The sequence below is a fragment of the Cydia pomonella genome, chromosome 26 (genome assembly GCF_033807575.1).
Source record: "Cydia pomonella isolate Wapato2018A chromosome 26, ilCydPomo1, whole genome shotgun sequence".
In the NCBI taxonomy this organism is placed as follows: Eukaryota; Metazoa; Arthropoda; class Insecta; order Lepidoptera; family Tortricidae; genus Cydia; species Cydia pomonella.
This window is the reverse complement of record NC_084728.1, coordinates 6,732,217-6,754,308: the sequence shown is the minus strand read 5'-3', so window position 1 is coordinate 6,754,308 and position 22,092 is coordinate 6,732,217. Positions and strand designations below refer to the sequence as shown.

Sequence of the window (22,092 nt, the reverse complement as noted above, 5' to 3'; positions counted from 1 at the left end):
AATTTTAATTTCGTCATCGATATCTGAAACGCCATCTAGTAATAATTGACCTTAACAATATATGTGACCTCTAGGTTTAGTGCGTGAAAGCTACAACAGATGTCGCAAGAGAGGTATTTCGACGCCATTTCAACGCATGTTAGTTGTGAGAGTTTTATTAGCTCCGTGCGCCATCTAGTTCGTTACTGTGAACTAAAAAATAGCCTACAGGTATTGGATACTTAGGACGGTGCGCGTTTTTAGTATGGGATTGGGTATCTGTACTAGTATTATATGATCTGTGCTCTCGTTTACCGTTATCTACGTGTTAACGTATTATTCGGTATTCGGCCGAACAGAATAGTGGCCGAATATTTCCGGCCGCTACCGTTCCATCTCTAAGATTTCGTCCCATGAAGATTTATATTTCTTCCATGCGGTTCGTTCGTTTCCACCACTACGCACATAGCTTAATATTCGCGGAGCGAAGTATGTATTCCCAACTCCCATACAAATTTCATAGTGACATGTGACCTTGTGACTTAGGACTATCGATAACCACGAATCAAACAGTATCCCAACGATAACCCTATATATAGTACCCTAATGCCTTAGAAATAAATCCTAATTCTGAATACAGTCAAGTCTAGAGTTCGATTTGATCGAATCTATAGCAAAACAAACATACATTTGCATTTGACACTGGCGCTACTATCTTACAGTATTGTATACAAAAGCATTTCACGAATCAACTTGATTTATGGAATTTAGACAATAAGATCATATACATAAGAGTCACGCGAAATGATTAGTTCCAAATTATCCCGTTACCCTAAATACGTTGTAGCGCTGCAAAGTGGATTATAAACACGATGCGCGCGCAGCCATAAAATCGGAAGGTGTTTTATGGGTCAAACATTGATGCAAGTATTTACACTTAGTTAATATAACAGTGAATTAAAACTAGAGTAATTGCGTGGAAGTTAAAAATATATTTTAGAAATTTTAAGCCTGATTTTAAAAGAAGGGTGGATTATTTCACTTAAACGGGAACGATACACGACCTATAAAACAATCATAGAAGAAATGCAAAAATAATACCTACAGTAATATAGTAAATTATTATTAGTAAAGCTAGAGCCGTACTTGCTATTTAGAAATATAAAATATTTACATTTTATTTTATATAGGTACTTGAATACGCCGCCAATTTTGATAAAAATGTATCTTTGCTTAGTACGTGCTTAGTACCTATCTAAATATAGCCGACCAAACAAGTTTCTCAGTAGAAAAAGGTGCGAATATTTTTTTTCTATATTAAGGCATACTTTAAAAACGTGTAGTTTTGTATGTACATAATTAAAAAAAAAATAGGTACTTACCTAATAAGAACATGAAAATTTGTTTTTCGAGAAATCAAACCAATTAAGGAAAACACTTATTTCTTCTAAAAAATTACAATTCTTTCCTATAATTGACAATGGATTTATCGCTGTTTTGTATTTGTTTTCTTTGTAAGCTCCAGTTTTCAGAAATAAACAGTGAAAAATATCCATGAAAAATACTCTATCCTAGATACCTGTTCCAAAATACTACGTAGTGCGTCCCTCCCATAAACAACCTCAGTACAACCTCGCAGTATTTTTCATGTGGCGAGTGAGCTCGCATATTTTTACCAATAAAATATTCAATTTTACCCTTTTTCACAAAAAACCACTATTTTTTACTCCAGTTTATCTATTCGTGCTATATTTTTGACCTGAACTTTCTAGAATTTTGACGTATACCCGTATTTTAACCTTTTTGATGTGTATTAGTGTGTGGTGTAGAAAAAATAAATAAAGTGTAGTGTAGTGAAATTGTGTTCTTTTTTAATTTATTTTTTATTATAATTAAAAGTGAGTATTTAGGGTTACAAATGCAGTTTAACAAAATGTTTTTTTTTTAATATTAGTAAGTGTATGTTAATGTATTATACATAATAATAATAAATAGTTTAGGCGCCTAATATAGGTATGCAAATGCATGATAGGTATTATTATATTATTACAAAGAAATAAATGAACCATTTATTTTTTTATTTACGTTTATGTTTAAGAACATTACAATAATAGAAACACACGTTTTTACGTTTTGTTATATTTTAAAGCAAAGAACTTATTAATTAAATACATTATGACATTTATGACCAAAATATAAACCAAGTTACAGTTAATTCGCTATAATAAGAAAAGTATGCTGTTTTTTTTTTAATTAATGGCTAGATATTCGAAAGAACTGTTTTTTATAATTTAAATAATTTGATTTTTCCGTAATTACCCACAATAAAACAATGTAACCCCCTCGAGCATACTAATATTATGCAACGACTGATATAAAAAAAATCTTCAACCAATTGCTGAAGGCTCCTGAATTAGTACATTACGATACAAGTGCGAAAAGTTGGAAATTCCCAGCGAGTGGCGATACATTAAAACACGACCGGAGGAAGTATTTTAAATCAACACGAGTTGCAAATTACCTTTTCGCACGTGTATTGTACAACGTTTTAGTACATATGGCCCTTTAAATTTTCGAAATACGCACGTATAGTGCTAGTTACCGCACTAGGGCGGTAAAGTACCACCATACCTATGTACTGTTAAATTCGTTCAAGTCATAAAACTAGGATTAGTGCGACTTCTTAGCTCGATTTAGTATAGAGGTATGGTCTCATCCGGCAGAAAGCACGAAACTTGACATGCATATAACTTTTTCTCAAACTTGCAATGAAATATTACGTATCCGGTGCGATGAGTGAAGATGATATCTAAAGGAATTTAATACAGCCTTAGGGCTCATTTAGACGGTGCGAGAACTCGAGTTTCATTACATTGCGGTATTTGCTCGGTCAGCTGAATTGGTTGTAACCTCAATAGTCCGCAATGTAACTAAACCCGCATGCAAGTCCGCGTGTCGTCTAAATCAGCCCTTACACACCTAGTCCTGTAAGGCAACATCCTTTTCAGATTCAGATTATTTTATTTGCGATAAGTACATGTACATGCAAATACAGTTATACGGGTATATACAATTATTTACAATATATTACATCAATCTTGTGGTTAGTTAGTTAGTTAGTGCTTCTGGGCATTTTCCGCAAATCGACAACCATTGTGCCTATTTTGCGTGAAACGAGGTAGCGCTACTCTAACCACCCCAGCTCCTCCACGAAGCCTAGGAAAGTTTTCAGGTTGCTAAATGCCTCTCCTAGTGTGCACGGAGTCCCTAGGTATTTGTTCCTGTATACTTCTACCTGTTTGCAGTCTAGGAGAATATGTTTTGTTGTTTCTTCTTCTTCCATGCACGCTCTGCACATGGGGCTGTCTGTTTTTCCCATATTGTGTAGGTGTTTGTTAAGTGTGTTATGTCCCGTAATTAATCCTACTATTTTACGTAGTTGATGTCTAGGTGTTTTCAGTAGTATTTTGGTGAGTTTGAGGTTCAGTTCCGGTAGAAAATCCTTGGTCTGCCTGCATGTGTCCATTTCCTTCCAGTATTTATTGTGCAGTTGTCTGTGATGTAGGTCTAGCTGGTTGTGTATATAGGATGTTGGTAGGGGTATGATGGGCTCGGGTCCATATGCCGGCGTTTCTGAGCCTCTCCTGGCCAGTTCGTCCGCTGCATCGTTTCCTCTTGATCCACTATGCCCCTTTATCCATTGAATTGTTACTTTGTTGCCTTCTTTGCTCACTTCCGTGAGGCTTCGATGACATTCGAGTATGAGTTCTGAATTAAGTTTGTCGCTGCATAGCGCTTGTAGTACTGATTTACTGTCTGATAGTATTAGTATATTTTCGTGTTTCACTTGTCGTCTTGTTATAGCATTGCAAGCTTCTATTATTCCCACACATTCAGCTTGGAATACCGTGTTATGTTCTCCCAGGGGTTTTGAGATGTGTATATTCAGGTCCTCCGAGAAGACACCACATCCTGTCCCTTCAAATGTTTTTGAGCCATCTGTGAATATTCTTAGGTTGGTTTGGTCTAGTCCTTCTTTAGGATCTTCTGTTAATGATATGGCGTATTCTTTCCAGAAGATCATAGTTTTTGGTGTTTTGTCGATGGGCGCCTCCAGCATGGGTAGTTTTGAGATCATATTTTCATAGATCTTCTTGTGCGATGAGCTGAAGGATGTCCATAGGTTTAGCTTTTTCAACCGAAGAGCCGTGGCAGCCGCTTCTTTTTGTATGTATATGTGTAATGGTAGGAGTCCTAGCATTATTTCTAGCGCCGCAGTCGGAGTAGTTCGCATACAGCCCGTCGCAGCCACACATGCTAGTCTTTGTGTTTTGTTTAGTTTGTCTATTACCGTGGTTAACTGGGTGCGGGGCCACCATACGACCGCGCCGTAGCTGATCATTGGCATTATTACCATTTTGTATAGCCACAGTATGATGTGAGGAGCAAGTCCCCATCTCTTGCCCACCATCCTCCGGCATTGCCAAAAGGCTACTGTTGCTTTGTTTAGTTTATTGTCCAGGTGTTTGTTCCAGTTCAGTCTATCATCCAGGATTATGCCTAGGTATTTTACATCCTTTGAAAGTGTCAATCTTGTGCCAAAAAGGGTTGGCAGTTCGTATGTACCCAGTTTTCGTTTGTGTGTGAAGAGAATTGTGTCGGTCTTTTTTGGGTTTACCGATAGGTCATTCTCCTTGCACCATTTCTCTACTATTTTCAGTGCTGTCTGTGTGAGATCGCACAGTGTGTTTATTACTAGGCCGCTGATTAGTATTACTAAGTCATCTGCGTACCCTATAGTCATAAAGTGTTTGTTGTTTAATTTTGTTATCAATTCGTTCACCACCAGGTTCCAAAGCAGTGGTGAGAGTACTCCTCCCTGGGGGCATCCTCTCATGACTAGTGCTTGATGAGTTTGGTTTTCGGATAGTCTTATTATTCTCTGTCTTAACATATTCATTATCCATTCGGTTACGAGTGGATTGGTTCCATGTCTTTGTAATGCTTGCTGAATGCTGCTAAAGTTTGTCTTGTCAAAGGCTCCTTCTATGTCGATGAAGGTGCCTAGGCATGAGTTCTTCCTTGCTAGCGCATTCTCTATGTTGCTTACTACAGCATGGAGAGCTGAGTCAGTTGATTTCCCTTGACTGTAGGCGTGTTGGTTTGGATGGATTTCTATGTTTTTTAGGGCCGTGTCCTTCAGTTCTCTGTCACATAGTCTTTCTAGTGTTTTTAGCATGAAGGATGTAAGGCTGATTGGTCTGAAAGACTTGGGATCCGAGTAATCGGTTTTGCCTGGCTTTGGGAGGAAAATCACTTTCACTTCCCTCCATTTATGTGGTATATATCTAAAGGCTATACAGCTGCACAGTAGATTGGATAGATGTTTGATTAATGTATGTCCACCCCATTTTAGTAGGGCTGGGTAAATTCCGTCTGTTCCCGGCGATTTGAAGTTATCAAAACTATTTACTGCCCAGGTCGTTTTGTTATGTTCTGTTATACATTCTGCTATTCTCCATTCGCTTTCCGTTGGATTATAGTTCATTGTATCCTGTTCTGGGTCTTGCTCATTTACTACTTTGCATCCTGGGAAATGGGTCTCCACCAGCAGCCTTTCTGTCTCAGCTGGGCTACTGGTGGTACTATTATCTTGTCTCCTCAGGGTGCCCAGTAGTTGTCTTGGTTGGTCTGCAAGGATTTTCCTTGTTCTGTTTGCTTGGGTTACTGTGGATATGTTGTCGCAGAAGTTTCGCCATGTGGCTGATTTTCTGTATCTTAGTCTTTTCTTGTAGTCTGTTTTAGCTGTTTTGTACCTGTCCCAGTCCTCTTCAGCTCTTGTGTTCATTGCTCTGTTAAGTAACCTTCTCATTCTTGTTCTCATTCGTTCCAACTCCGGTCCCCACCAGCTGTTGTTGTTATTGTTACTACCTTTTCCTCTAGCCGATGGAGTCGATAGCGGACATGTGTTTTCATAGCTTTCAGTTATGTTTTTAATAAGTAAGTTTACCTGTTCCTCCAATTCCTTCGTATTGCTAGGTCTGTCAGTGTGTGTGTTATTGTGTAGTTTACCTTCCAGAAGTTCCTTGTACGCCGCTATGTCCGTGCGTCTCGGGTTTCTTCTAGGTGTGGATGTTTGGATGTCAGCTGTCAGGTCATACCGAATCCATCTGTGGTCGGAGCAGGATAGCTCGTCCGACACGTGCCAGTTGGATATGTGTTGAGCTGCCAGTCCTGTGCTTAGAGTAATGTCAATTATAGTATTACACCTACGAGTGACAAAAGTTGGTTTAGATCCTGTGTTTAATATATCTAGGTTAGTTGACATAAGGTATTCAACAATATCGTTACCTCTTTTGTTGTTGGTTTCCATTCCCCATAGGTTGTGATGGCCGTTGCAGTCTGCAGATATGACCAGCTCGAGCCTTTCTCGTTCGCAGTAGCGTATGAGGTTGTTCATCTCCACTGGAGGTGGTTCGTCCTCCGCCGCCATGTAGGTGGACGCCAGGACTATCTCCGGTAGACTTGAGTTTTGTGTTCTGAGGAGTTTTATGGCACACACGTCTCTGGAACAGAATTGAGTTAGTGGTTGTGCCATTATGTTACGAGATATGTATATGCAAGATCTTGGTTTGAAATGTGTATTGTAAAATAAATTACCTCCGGTATTACCAAGGCCGTTTATGCGTGTGTTCCTGATCCACGGCTCTTGAATCAGGGCTATGGATGTTGGGTTAACCTCCAGCCATCTTCGAAGTTGAGCCGTTGCAGATTCGCTGTGCTGGAGGTTAACCTGGAGGACCTTACAGTGGGAAGGCGCCATCCGGGGATATCCCTTCCGCCGCCCTTCCCTTTAGGTCCAGGAGACTGATCCCCTTTGGTAAGCCATCCTCGTCCTCAGAGTCCAGCAAAATGCCTTCCTCGATGTCTGAGGTGTGTGGTTCCGCGCAGTCGGTGTCCATGGCAGAGGGGGTATTCTTTTCAGGCGCGTCCTCTGCAGATTTGTTCTCCCCTCCGTCAGTGTTCGCCTCTGTTGCGGTTTTCTCCGGTGGAGAATCTCTGAAGCGTCCTCCGCCGTGCTGGAAACGGATGTAGACTGTCCCACATAGGTAGTTCAGTCTTCTTCCCTTTTCCATCACAGTAGGAACAACGTCTTCAGGTATTCCCACCAGGAGTAGGGTACAGGTCCTTTTCTTCAGGGGGATCGCCTGGTGGAGAGTCCACTTCCTCACCATGGCCCACGGGTTCTGGAAGTTGAGGACCCTGCCTATTTTGGTGAGGTTGTCTTCCAGGGACGGGATCAGGATACCGCACCTAGTGTTCCGGACCATCTCGTCCTCCCTCTTTCCAACGAGCTGGTCTCCGTTCTGAAGGGTGGCCGACTCCAGCCACTTCATCAGCCACGCCTTGGTGTTCGCGTCCTGGCACCACAGCTTCAGGTACCCATCCACAAAACTGGGTCTACCTGAGAACGCTGGGGCCTCCGCTGCGGTGTCCAGATCGGTTTCGATGGCTGCTTGGAAGATAGCGTCCCCGATCTTCTTCTCCACCTCTGCTGCATCTTGCTGCGTCAGTCTGCCCGTGCGGTTATTAGTAATCGCCACCGTCAGATCTGCCGCTGCTGCCGCCGCATAGGAGGAGGGTAGTTCTTTGTTCCCCGAGGTGGCGTCTGTCCGCTGTTTTTTGTGGTCGCCTCTGGGGGATATGGTTTCATCCAGGCGTGCCCTCTTGGCTTTCCCTTCTGGTTTCTTCTTTGCCTGGGTTTGTTCCGCAGGGGTCGTCGCTCTCTCGCCCTGTCCCTCCGGGGCGTCAACCTCCTGTTTGTTTCCAGAGGAGCGGCTTTCTGCTTCTCTTCGCTTTTGGAGCCGCTGCCTCTTCCTCTGCGAAAGTTTTTTCCGCATAGGTGCGTCTTCTTCGGTCTGGGCAGGCTTCCCTCTTGGTTTGCACCTGATCTCCCAGCCGGGATCTATGACCTGCTTTGAGGGTTCAACAGGTGTCGTCCCACTCTCAGCCGCCATCGTTTTTTCAGTCGAGGGTCCAGCTGTTGAAAGCTCCATCGTCTCTGGCTTAGTCACCTGGGCTGGGGTTCCGATAGGTACCCCGGCTTTCAGCGGCCTCTCCAGCTTCGATGGCTCTTCCTTAGCCTTCCCGCTCTCTGTTTGTTTCGCCCCCCTTAGTGCTTCAGCATGTGCCGTCTCATCTAAGGAGGTCGTTTGTTTCTGTTGGTTTTTAGTTATATATTTTTTTGATTTATTGCTATTCATATGGTTCCCACGAGTAGCTAGGGATATAAAGGGTCAGTACTACGCAGAGCCCCGCTTGCGTAGACAAGGCTATATACAACGGGTTTCGCCCGGTACCCGAGGCCTATCGTTCGCGACTGAGCTCCCTCTCAGCCATGCATCCATCGGCACGATCAGTTACACCTTGGATTAGGGTTTTTGGGGTCGAGGTTGTCTCCTCCAGGAAGGGGGGATGTGGATAAGTGGATTAAGATGGGAAGGGGAGTCAGGAGGGTTGGTCTGGGTAAGGTTTTATGGGTAAATTGGAGGTTTATAGGAAGGGATAAATGGGTCGTTTTCATGGCCCTCAATCTCCGAGCCTCCCCGTGCAGGACACCTTTCCGCTGCATCGACCTTGGCCCCTTGACGTTGTCTCCCTTTATCCGGTCTGAGAACAAGTCTCTTACCGGATTTTAGGAGAGTAACGTCTGGTTCCCCGGTCGATGCGTCGGAAGTGTGTCCACGCGAGGCGGCGGCTTAAAGAGTGCCTTGCTAAGACCCATTTTTAAGGATTTGGGAATGGTTCATGAGGAGTTGTACCACGAGTTGGGATTTGCTCGGGTTCAACCTCCATTGTCCGGGTCCTTATTAGGACTAAGGGGCTATCCGCAACCTGCCCACCCGCTCGGTCGCTTTGGAGACAGCGTGTTTTCTCGGTAGAAGTTCCAATGCTGGGCGTCATAAGGGTCACCTCCTGGGAGGTAGCCCAAACGTCACCCAGCATAGACCTTCAGCCAAGACACCCGAGTCAATCTTGTGGTATATGAATGTCAAATATTATTATAATAAAAAGTGAACCTTACAATGTATCCATAAAACAATTTAATCAAGTGCGTTGGCAAAATATTCGTCAATAGTGTAGAATGGTCTATTTATAAAATAATCTCTTACTTTTATGTCAAAGGTTTTTAGATTACTGCATTGTTTTATGTCGGTACTTAATTTATTAAAAATTTTGATTGCGATATTGTTAAGGCTGTTATTGAAGTGGATAAAGTTAGATAGATTTTGTTTTTAAACGTCAAATTGTGATACAAGGTTTTAGCATTCAACCGTCAAATAGTAGTAAATACGTAATTTGTTTTTAGCTGTGTAACCCTACGAATAAAACAAATTCATTCCATTTATTATTTATTACTTTCCCACTTGTAAATTCGTACGTCAGTGTGACACGGAGGCAACACGTCGAACGTCTGTACCTTGAGGCCGATTCTGATGTAACAATGAATTACGAATTAGATCGTATTTTGATATTACCTTGAAGACCGCTCACTCTGATTGGTGCAGAAATGAAGTGCAAGTCGTGGATAAGATCAGCAAGATGATCGAGAAAGTCGTATCAAAACCAAACCCATAACATATTGAAGTGAAAACTTCTTTAGCGGCGCTGTGCACTTTTTGTGACGGGGAGTTAAACTCGCGACAGGTCACGTGACCGACAGATTCGTCAGATTGAAAATTCGTAAGACGGACACGTGAATTGATCGAAAAACTGTTATAATGTCATTGAAGCCAGTAGACCGGCGGCGCGGCGTAGGAGAGGAAGTATCCCCCTCTCTTTCTACTGCGCGGCGAAAATGTATGCCTGCTGTTTTAGGCGGCGCAGGGCGCTTGCAATGAATATTGTATTTTACCAAATAAATGACAGTACTTTTATACTAATAATTAAAACAATTCGTGCAAAATATTTTTTTCCAAAATTATTCCCTAACCATTCCAAAATATCAAAAATGCACAACGTTAATATTCAAGTTTTCACTTCTGCCGGCACTCCCGGAGTGCAACCCTCTGTTTTTGCGCTTTATGGTAGCGCCACCTATTTAAGGTTTTTTGATGACACTTTTTGGTACATGGAGATTTCATTCCTTACCTCCTATATAAGGACATTTTTCTGATGGAAAGGTTATTATGCCCATGAAGCATAAGGACCCTTCATGTGCATAATGCTGCGGATTGATCGCATGCGGCGCGCGTCGCAGTGAACAGGGCCGCGGACGGCGGCGGCGCGGCAAGCGGCAGCGACCGTCGTCCAAAACAGATTCATTCAAGTCTATACATTTTGATCGTGCCGCTCGGAGCCGGCGATGCGAGCGGTGGTTCGCGCGGCACGATCAAAATATATACACCGTATTTTTATTGAATTCCGTTAACTTCGGGGTATTGGTAATGGTAAGTACGTTTAAGGAAACTTAATGGCATAATTAATAAAACAAAAATGCTTTTTTTTTTGTTTCGTTTTTTTTAACGTTGTTGTAACACAGGCATTTTAACTCAACTAAACAATTGAAAATTGTGACATATCAATGTCATTTCGCACATCGATCGTTCGAGATAGTACTTACGTTTACTAGCAATAAATGTATGAACTCGTACTAAACACTAATCAATATGTAAACAGGCCCTAAGGTAAGTGTACACGCTCTTAAGGGCCTTATAAGATAAATATTAATTATTGATTATCTCCGAAATTTAGTTAATTAGAAAGTCTTTGAGAAAGTTACATAATTTAAGCTCAGGGGTGCACCCTTGAAATTAACTGAAATAAAAAAAACACGGTGTAGAATTGAATTAATTTGTTTTGGACGACAGCGGCGGCCGCTTTCCGCGCCGCACGCCGCCTAAGAACCGATATATCGAAGCGGCCAATGCGCTCAAAAATATCTGAACATGTACATTTATAATAGGGGCTTAGTACAGCTTTTTGTGAACACCTTTTCCGATACAATAGCGATTGTATACTAAAATATCAAAGTAACCGTGTCTATGATTGCTAGGTGATGGCGCCAGTTAAGTTTGGACTGTTCAAAACGAGGAGTCGGGATCAACAGGAGCAGCCTTCTACGGAGAACCTGCTGCACAGCACCAGCTCCGACCTAGGTACAAACACTACATACATTAGAATAAACTCGTGTCGGTTGCTAGATGGCGCTAATTAGCCGATCAAAACCAGGAGACGGGATCAGCTGGAACAGCCTTCCACGGAGAACCTGCTGCACAGCACCAGCTCCGACCTAGGTACAAACACTACATACATTAGAATAAACTCGTGTCGGTTGCTAGATGACGCTAATTAACTGATCAAAACCAGGAGACGGGATCAGCTGGAACAGCCTTCCATGGAGAACCTGCTGCACAGCACCAGCTCCGAACTAGGTACAAACACTACAGACATCAGTATAAACTCGTGTCGGTTGCTTGATGGCGCTAGTTAACTGATTATAACCAGGAGTCCTTATCAACAGGAGCAGCCTGCCATACAGAACCTGCTGCAGAACAGCACCAGGTCCGAACTAGATACAACGAATTAGAATATAGAAGTTTGCCTCAAAAATGACCCTACGTGTATTGCCAGGCCTGTGGGACTCTCCGCGTGCGCTCGGATTTAAGAGTATGCCTAAAATTCTCTCACCATATGAGGTGCAAAAGCCAGCCAGTTGGTTGTCGCACGCGGTATTTGCGTTTTCTTATAGAGATACGTATCTGTTCGTGAGAACTATTATATAATCTATGTACCTATGTGTACTAATATGATAGATCGGTTGAAGAAATCGTGAATCAGGGCAATAAAAAAATGTTGTTTGCCAAAAGCCCCAAATGGCTCCTCTACACGATGGCCCAGCGTAGGCCAGTCCAAGGGACGCATTTATGCGTTAGAGGGAGCAACTGATATTGCTATCTCATTCCACCGCATAGCTACGTCCCTTAGACTGGCCTAAGCTGGGCCATCGTGTAGAGGAGCCCTAAAGTCAGGTATAAATTAGGAGACAAATGTCCCACGATACGACATTTGTCCTCTAGTGTATCTCTGGCTTCAGACCTTCAAAAAGGAAGCTATTTACAAGTGAAACAAAATATTATAAAAAGAAACAGCCGAGGGGGCTCAATGTTTTTTCCTTCTTGTAATCGTAATCGTTTTTCAACAGCGACGCCCGGCTCCCCAATACCATCGACGAGTAAAGGGCAGAGTGCAGATGCAGATTTCTACTCACCAGACATATCGGTTTTGCAGCTCGACAGCGACGATGAAGACGTGAGTTTATTATAGTTTTCACAACATTGTACGATAATCGCACGATAGTCGCACGTTAGTCGCACGACAGTCACACGATAATCGTACAATAGTCGCTCTACAATCGCACGTTAGTCGGGACGGTCGCACAATAGTCACAGACACCACTAGATCGACGAGTAAAGGTTAGAGTGCGAGTTCAGATGCATATTTCTACTCACCAGACATATCAGTGTTGCAGCTCGACAGCGACGACGAAGACGTGAGTTTATTGTATTTTCACAACAGTTTCACGACTATCCAACAATAGGCGCAAGACAATCGCAAGATAGTCGCACGACAAAACATATGATAGAGACGCTACTCGATCCCATCCACACGAGATTTATACATAAAAATAAAACTTTATTTCCAGAAATTCAAATTACAGAATGTAGCAGGGGTTTTGTGAACGGGAACGAGGGATGTTGGCACGGCCTGTGTAATTAGCATCCTCAGTACTGTCGTCCGCATAGCAATTAATATTATCTATAGACAACATTGTCATTGATGTGCAGCAAAACAGCGTCGGGGATAGTGAGCAGAGGCCTTACCGCGAACCACGTTCGACGTGTTGCCTCTCTGTTGCACTTATAAATTCGTGCGTAAGTGTGACAGGGAGGCAACACGTCGAACGTGGTGACTGGTTCGCGGTAGGTAGGCCCTCAGCTACCGTCTACTACGGCACGTATAAATCTGCCGGACAAAAAGCTAGTGATCCATTTTCACAGTTCTTCGAGCAGTCCATAAGATGGCATCTTCGACAGGAGACCCAGACAGACATGCGCGTTGCCGACCCTAACACTCCACACGCTCTCTGGCAAGTGGCAGCCTAACTCACCGGCAGGAACACAACACTTTGAGTAGGGTTAAGTGTTATTTGGCTGCGGTTTTCTGTAAGGTGTAGTTACTTCCCCAGTTGGGCTCTGCTCTAGATCGCGAATGACATCCCCTGTGCTGTGCCCTACCACACAAAGCGAGATGATATTCACAATGCCCATAACTCTCTTTTGTACGTTGTTTATGGACATATCCGGGTCCGGTTTCGGACATTAAAAGAATGTAATAATAGTAATATAGATGTAATAAGAATGTAATAGTACATTATGATACAAGTGTGCTATGTTGGTCATTACACACGAGGCGATATTGTGTAAGCGAGCGCGCAATAAGAAAGCCGATGTGGGTAATGACGATTGCACACGCGTTTCATACGACGTTTTTCAACACACTGCGAGGAAAAAACAAAACTTATAAATCAGATTTTTTTGTCAAAACAGTAAAGGTACCTACAATTTTCAAAATGGTGGCTTACAGTTTCGACATCGAATAATTGCACCAAAGCGTGCTGGGCTTGTAGGCACTTATTTGCCAGTTCATTGGAATAAGCTACTAACACGTTTTCCAAGACGGACTGGGCGTTTTTGCTGATTTTCCATTGAATAAAAGTTTCATATGCCACCAATTATTTTTCAGCCGATTTCGATGGTAAAAAGCTATAGGGACCGTGCGCGTTGGAGGGACTGCCATCTTGTGGTCTGTATCGGAACCATAAACAGGCACATTTACACGTCAAGTGTTTTCTTGTGCATAGTAGGTTCTGCCATCTTGTGGGCTACATCGGAACAAAAAACATCACATTTACGCCTCGCGCCAAAAATCTGACGGCTCCTGTGCTGCCTCCTACAGTTCATGCACGCTCCCTATCCTTCTCGGCTCTTGCCTCTATTAGTATTACTGGCAGCGTCAATTTTATGTGTTCTTCATTTTCAATACTTGAAAATGACATGTTCGTCAATATATAAACTAAAAACATGCCAAACTATTCCAATTTTATGACAAATACGGAAAATGGTTGGCGCGTTATTTTTTTACGCACGATTCCAATGCGCGCGCAAGGCAAAGGCGCGAACGAAATCGACAAACAGCCAATTAAAAAAATGTAAAAAAGCTAATATTTTTGTATTTCTATTCGACGGATGGAGATCAAATCGATAACATTTTATGTTTATTCATTAATGTAATCTACGAGATAATTTAGGTAATCTATACAATATGTTTGGTGGGATAAAACCTCTTTGAACTAACATTAGAAACCTAATAGTTGGTTTAAAAAAATGTATTACTCGACCAAATTAAGAAGGCTCCGTTTCCATGCATATTATTTGCAATCAGTTACCTTCTTAACTGAGTCGGATAATATAATGAAAAAGCCCAAGTGTTATAATATACTGAAAAAGCACGCGTGTTTAATATCTAGGATTATGAGCCAAAAATCGATGGAATAAAAACGTTGTTTTGAGCAAGTGTGTTGAAAAATCTATTAAGTGACATTGCCTTTGTATTACTTTAAAAGCTTATCAAAGCTACAAGAAAATACTTCGATTCTTCCTTTTAAAAGCCAAGTTTTTTAATAAATCGCTCGACTTTCCTTTTTCTATTCCAATAAACTTGCTGCGAACGATGTTGGAAGTTCCCGTGTTTTCCAATATTCAGTTCATCGGGTTATTTATTATTTATGTGGCTTCCGTGAAATAAAACAGAGATTGAAAATGTTTTAAGTGAAAGTTTTTGTGATGGTACGTTATTGCTACAGCAAGATACAATACAATTGTGTCAAAAATACATCCGCCGGTACTTAGGTACGAGGTACGCCAATGATATTATACACCGTGTTTTTATTGATTTCCGTTAACTCTGGGGTATGAGTAAGTACGTTTAAGGAAACTTTTAGGCATAGTTAAAAAAAATGTATATTTTCATAGAAAGGGCCTTATAAGATAAAAATAAATTATTGATTATCTCCGAAATAAAGTTAATTAGAACACCGGTGTCTTTCAGAAAGTTTCTTAATTTAAGCTCATGAGATTATCACTACAACTTATAAAACAAAGTCCACCGCCGCGTCTGTCTCGTGTGTATGTATGTTCGCGATAAACTCAAAAACTACTAAACGAATTTTCATGCGGTTTTCACCTATCAATAGAGTAATTCTTTAGGAAGATTTAGGTGTATAATTTGTTTGTAAAATAAGCACATCAATTTTGGAACGCCTATAACCTATCTGCCAAGTTACTGCCAAGCACTTACACCAAAACGTTCCTGCCCAATTACTTTAAAAGCTTCTGGAAACTTCGCGGCATCGAGTAACACTCGTGGAACTCCGTTGGCGGCTTGTTACTATACAGGGTAATTATGTCAGCTGAACACAAGTAAAAATCGATTAAAAAGTTATAATATAATGGACAATTATAGTTTTATATTAGGCTCGGCGGTTAATGATTATTGTCGCCATCATGTATCAGTTGAAAGATGTCCACTGCTCTTCAAAGGACTTCCCAGTAGCATTAACAACCGTTCGTGTGCTCCCTTCATCCATTCGCTCCCTATAATTCTAACCAGATCGTCAAACTAGCATGAGTTGCGTTCTAACGCGCCAGTCCACTTGAGGTCACGCTAGCTGTATATGGAGTCGCGCGCGTTCAGTTTCGCGGGCGCCACTCAAGAACCTTTCCTTTCATATGATACCGGAGAAAGGCTTAGAATCCAATGCTGCTATTAACTCCTTGCAGTTTCAGTCTTGCAAGTGCTCGCGCTTATGAAGCGTGCCGTACGTTACACTTTTTGTGGTTCAGAAACCTCAAGAAATTAATCACAGTGCGTTCTAAGCCAAAATAGCTATTTTATTGTAACTACTCCTTTTTAAATCGAATCCGGCTGCCACGTGACTAGAGAATGCTCCTAGTACTGAGTTTTTATGGCGAGAACCGGGTTTTTTTTTTTATACTACGTCGGTGGCAAACAAGCACACGGCCCGCCTGATGGTAAGCAGTCTCCGTAGCCTATGTACGCCTGCAACTCCAGAGGAGTCACATGCGCGTTGCCGACCCTAAACCCGCCCCCCCTCGATGAGCTCTGGCAACCTATGTATTCCCGGTATGAACCTGGGTATTCCCGGTTCCGGTGTATTTAAGTGTATTTGTATAGAAAAATAGTACCGGGAGCACTCCCTACACGTGACAGGCATAGCCTATACTCTGTATCTTTAGGTAACACACACATTTGTACATTTTCGGGTAGTTATAACATTTATTGGTTAGCCAACCAAATACAAAACCACCCGGATCTGTCACTGAACGACCTGACTATAAGCTACATTATTTGATCATGTAATGTATTCATCTACCCTCAACTTAAGGATCCATTTGAGGGTAGATTTTGTTTTATACTTTGATTTAAATACCTAAAGATGCAGAGTATAGTCTGGGCCGCAGTGTGGGCCTTAAATTAAAAATACCTTATTCTTATGTCACTATTTCCCTTACGGTTCAGGGCTATAACCGCGAAAATCGAAGTTCGTCAATTGCGGGCATTTTTCTCTGTCACTCTAATTACGTCTTAGTGAGAGTAAAAGAGAAAGATCCCCGCAATATGCGAATTTTGATTTTCGCGGTAGGCCTCCTGATACCTGATGGAATAAACGGACTTTCGTGTAAAAAATAACTTTGCTTTACTAAACTTTAGACCATAAAAAGAGTACATAAAAACCACACATAAAGACCAATTTCTATTATTTTTCACATAGCTTGGATACATTGACAGCTATCATTTTCGTACAATTTATAACCTTAAAACGCAAAAAGTATTAAGATGACGGCTGTCACAGTACCCAAGCTATTTGAAAAATACCATAATGAGCATTAAAAATTCAAAGTGCATAATTATAATAAGTACATATAGATCATGTCATTCACGACGACACGTGACTTGACTCGTAATGGCATATAATTAAAGGTTAGATTTGACAAATCTGCGAGTTATCGTGGATGACAAGAACTATACCTACCTACTATGAAAGGTGGAGGTAAGGAATGGAATTTTCAGGTCCCAAAAAGCGTTATCAAAAAACCTTAAATAGGTGGCGCTACAATACCTAGAATACTTGAAAAAAAGAATCAAATCATAGACTGCGCACTTCACTCCGTCAATAACGCCTAGGTTCTTAGCTACTCTAGCGCTACTCTGGAGAGATTTGGAACTATTATTTATAGCTGACAGCTGGACATTTTTGCAACAGGTCTACCATAAGAGATTTCACTCCTTTTAATTCCACACTCCATACCTACTACCAACCCAAAAAGATTATACTATGTCGTTACATTTTTTCACATCTCTTATTCCATCCTGTATACTACGATACACGACCCAATAATTATAAAGGAATGAATGCTACAGCGATATAAAGATGAAAGCATTTTTTATTGCTTATCGGGTGACTTATGTCGTAAAAGACCAAGTATTACCAAAGAGAATTTGAAGTAGAGGTGGATTATCAAAGAAAACTTTGTAACCACAGTAAATTTACTGCCATCTTTTAGAACGCTATTTGACTTTGATCCCTATACTTTCACTGATATTTGTTAATTTTTTAAATATAAAAAAGGAGCGCCACGTAGACTCCACGGGGTAGCAAGATATCACTCATAAATATCTTAATGTGACGCGCTCGAGTAACTAACAACATCCCCTTTTGGACACCTCAACCATATTTTTGGAACAATGACTTGGGAACTTGACTTTGCCTGAACGTTCGTTATTTTTTTTTTTTTTTAACTGATCGGCGATTGGCTCTAGTCACACCTGATGGAAAGTGAAGACAGGGCCTAAGATGGAGCTCACCGATTCAGTAGTAGCCTATTCACTCTTGCTTTAAAGAGACCGAGGTCATATTTATCAGGGAATACAGAGGGCGGGAGCGCATTCCATTCTTTAGCCGTCCGTAACAAAAAAGAGGAGGCAAACCGTTTAGTGCGAACAAATGGAATGTGTACCACGAACGGGTACAAGCGTTTTCTTTAAATATTTACAATGCAGATGATTACTTTTCATCGATCCTATAAACAAGACCAAAAACTTCGAGTTTGTCACGAAAAATAAATTAATACTTCATAACACACCAGCGATTATTCGTAACCCGTGTACTTTTAAATTAAGCAACCAAAAACCATCCTTGAAATTATAAGTTTAGAATTGATTTTTCATTCTCTTTGCTGACACTATTGGCCCGATTCGAAGAATAAGATACGATAACGATAAGTTCTCATTTAGATATCGTTTCTATGCCGTATAATTGACAGAAGCAGCTTGATTCGGGCAACCAATGTCACTTTGACGTTAGAAATATCGTAGATAGATCTTATTGGGATCACAGCGGAATCGAAATAAACGTCACGACATGTCGTTTAGTTATCGATCTTTTAAAGATCTGTCCAAGATCTTAAACGTGTCTTAATCATTCTTCGAATCGGGCCGTTAGTCTGGTAAATATTAAAACCTACTTTTAATTTGAATACGCATGTACTATTATTTAGATCAAGATCCATGTAAACCGTATTATGACAATTGATTGATTGATTAATCAACATCAGTATCTTTAAAACTAGTGGTGGTATTTTACCCAAAACTCTGATATAAATATGTATTTGATATAATTTTACTTATTTCAGTTAACATAATTTATAAATATGATTCTTTTTTTTTTTTTAATTTGATTCAGGCAACAAGGCCCATATTACAAATACCTTACAGACTAACATACATATATATTTTATAAAATTACAACTAAACACTATTTAGGCGACAAAACGATGGCTCCGTTGAATCGGCTGCTCTTGTGTCGGATTCGGCAGTTTGCCCCGGAACCTCCGAAACACGACACCCTTCGGCCAGAAGTCCACGCATTCAATGGTCCCCTGCAGCGGTTTATACTACGTCAGTGGCAAACAAGCATACGGCCCGCCTGATGGTAAGCAGTCTCCGTAGCCTATGTAGGCCTGCAACTCCAGAGGAGTTACATGCGCGTTGCCGATCCTAAACCCATCTCCAGGTTTTTTGTTGTATTTTCCTTTTGTTGGGGTACATTTTGTATTGCATTTTTATATGCTTATATGATTGTTTGGTGTCTAAATAAATAAATAAACTCACCCATTTCAACATTACACCCTGTATGGAATATTTGGCAATGATAACGTCCTGCATTAGCAATCTAGTTCATCCAATTTCTATAAGAAATTAGCTACTGTATGTTATTTTATGTATGTTTTTTTTAATTCCATATTAATTTAAATTGTATTTTTTTATTTAATGCATGTTAGTTATAAGAGTTAATGTTTTGATAAGATGTATCCCGTCGAGTTTCTTGCCGGTCCCATATTGCGATATCCTCTCCTACAATTTAGGAGGGATGTAAATCTTCTCGGGTCAGAGGTGTAGGGTTAGAGCCGGTGTAGCTTTATTTGACGTTCATAAGCGCATTGTAATATGCCTACTTGATAAAAAAAATATCTAATCTCATCTTATGATAGTTATGATCAATGTTGTTTCAGATCGGTTCAGAAAAGCCTACGCCGACCAGACGAGTTAGTCAAAGCAGTGTTATAGATGATCCACTGGTAAGTTAAGATACGTATGTCGTGGCCAGATCTTGAAAATGATCATTGGTAGGATCAGGTTTTATTGAAATGAAATGATCGGACATCATGTAAAAGTCAAATTTAATCTAACCATATCATGAACTGATCAGATTCTATGATCTGGCCACGTCACATACATATATTATACACCGTGGGCTGGTAAAACCCGACAGATTTAAACCACCAGCACCAGGTCAAAAGGATCAAAAAATGTTGTATGAGATTTGGTCAAATTGAATTTTGCCCAAAAAAATTCTTTTTTTGTTATTGGCGAAAAAAAACATAACCACGAATAAGAAAACTTTTTGTTTATTTACTGATATAAATTGAGAGTTTTCTTTAAAACAAATGTCTGTCAGTAAGTATGACTAAACCAAGTCACATAGTGCAGCGTCGCAGCCAAAAAGGCGTTTCTCACTAAGTTATAACAAAAACTAATTTTACAAAAATTTACATAATCTCTAAAACAAGACCGATTTCAGAACACTTTGTATGACGTTTTAGTCTCTAAATGCGGTCAAGAATCCCTGGACCGCATTTAGAGACTAAAACATCAAATTAAAATCTGTCAGGTTTTACCAACCCACGGTGTATATAATCTCTAAAGATTCGTTTACATTCTTTATCTCATTACGTTGACCTTACTTCGAACAATTCCCTAGGTATAGAAGACAAATCCTCCAGAAATTAATAAATTCATTATTCAATAAGTCTGCGGGATTCCAGTCGTATTTACAGAATACAGTCCGGAGGTCGCTTCTAATTTAACAATTCGTTATAGTTTTGATATATTTGATAGGCATGCATCTCAAAGAGAGGCAGATAACGAACTGTCGATTTTCGCGGCAGACTCCGTGAACGTACGCTCAGCTTGCACGATTGACGCTGAAGCCGACCGCCACACATTGGTTAAAACAAATCTACGTAATTGTCCACAGATGAACTACCAACACCTAACCAACCAATCATCCATCGAACACGATGAAACCCTCCCAATAGACGACGACGCGACCTCCTGCGATGCCAACTCCATACAATTTGATGAAACCTCCATAGCACCTAGCGAAGACCTGTCGGTGTACTGTCTGAAGAAGAAGAAGAATGTCAGGAGTAAGGAGGTGCAGCAGTTGAGGGATTTGGATATGTGGAGGGCGAGCGACGTTGAGGTTATGCAGGTAAACGTTAATATGATTTTTAAAGTGAAGAATGAGGAATTTAGGTTCCTAATATCATTTTTTTCTAAGCTGAATAGTTTGCGCGAGAGACACTTCCAAAGTGAAAAAATGTGTGTGTCCCCCACCCCCTGTAACTTCTAAAATAACAGAATGAAAAATGTAAAAAAAATATATGATATACAATTACCATGCAAACTTCCACCGAAAATTTGTTTGAACGAGATCTAGTAAGTAGTTTTTTTTAATACGTCATAAATGATATGGAACCATGGGCGAGTCCGACTCGCACTTGGCCGCTTTTTTATTTAATTATATTTTATCTCTGACACCTCGAGACTTTTACATATCTAAAGAATTTTAGTATTTGTTGTTTATATTTTTTACCATAATTTTTTTTTGTGTACATGTGCGACATTTAGAGACTGAATATATCTCTAATAAAGTATCTGATATTTCATTGATTTCATATTTGTAATTTTATTTTGTAAGTTTTGATTATTTTTATTGCTCGTAAAGAATTTACATGTTAAAGTGCCCTGTAGCCTATTTGCTGAATAAATGTCTGATGTTTGAATTGTTCATCAATAACTTTACGAGGAAAAATCAAAGTCATCTCGAAGTCCATAAAAACCAAACTCAATTGTCAACAGAACCTCCTAAGCCGGAGCGGCAACCTCAACGAGCAGTTCAAATGGGAAGCCATCGCCACAGCTCGAGGGCTCTGCACACTCACCGACAACTGCGCTTGCACGGATTGCGCACGTGCTAAATATTTAGCGGGAATGGCGGACGGCGATGGCGGAATGAGCGCGGCGCCTTTATTGAGCGTAGGGTGTGTCTTACAATAAGGTTATATCACAGTTTTGATTTAAGAATGTAAAGACTACCTAACCATGAAAAGACTAGCTATGCTCAAGTACTTAATTTAAAGGAAGGTCCTTCTGATGTATTATTTTTCTACAGAAATATCTCAAACAAAGTGTCTCTCCATTTTGGGTGTGATTTTTCATGGTATTTATGTTCCTGCTTCATCAGAATCTTCTACTAAAAGAGTAGATAGGTCAGACAAGCAGAGAACTATGCACACTCATTGTCAACTGCACTTGCATGGATTGTGTTGTGTTATAGTAATTTTG

The 22,092-nt window shown here is 40.6% G+C and overlaps 2 protein-coding genes across 2 annotated transcripts; one reads left to right on the top strand and one right to left on the bottom strand.

The window, feature by feature from the left end:
- Positions 1-1,324: 1,324 nt before the first annotated feature.
- Positions 1,325-22,092, top strand: LOC133531897 (uncharacterized). Its single transcript, XM_061870309.1, has 6 exons — positions 1,325-1,877; positions 11,036-11,138; positions 12,185-12,291; positions 19,695-19,760; positions 20,720-20,956; positions 21,607-22,092. Exons 2-6 carry the CDS (start codon positions 11,039-11,041, stop codon positions 21,802-21,804), a joined length of 708 nt encoding a protein of 235 aa, XP_061726293.1. The 5' UTR covers positions 1,325-1,877; positions 11,036-11,038; the 3' UTR covers positions 21,805-22,092.
- On the bottom strand, positions 6,782-8,380 carry LOC133531891 (uncharacterized). The gene has a single exon (XM_061870299.1). The coding sequence runs from the start codon at positions 8,241-8,243 to the stop codon at positions 6,783-6,785; it is 1,461 nt and encodes a 486-aa protein (XP_061726283.1). The 5' UTR covers positions 8,244-8,380; the 3' UTR covers position 6,782.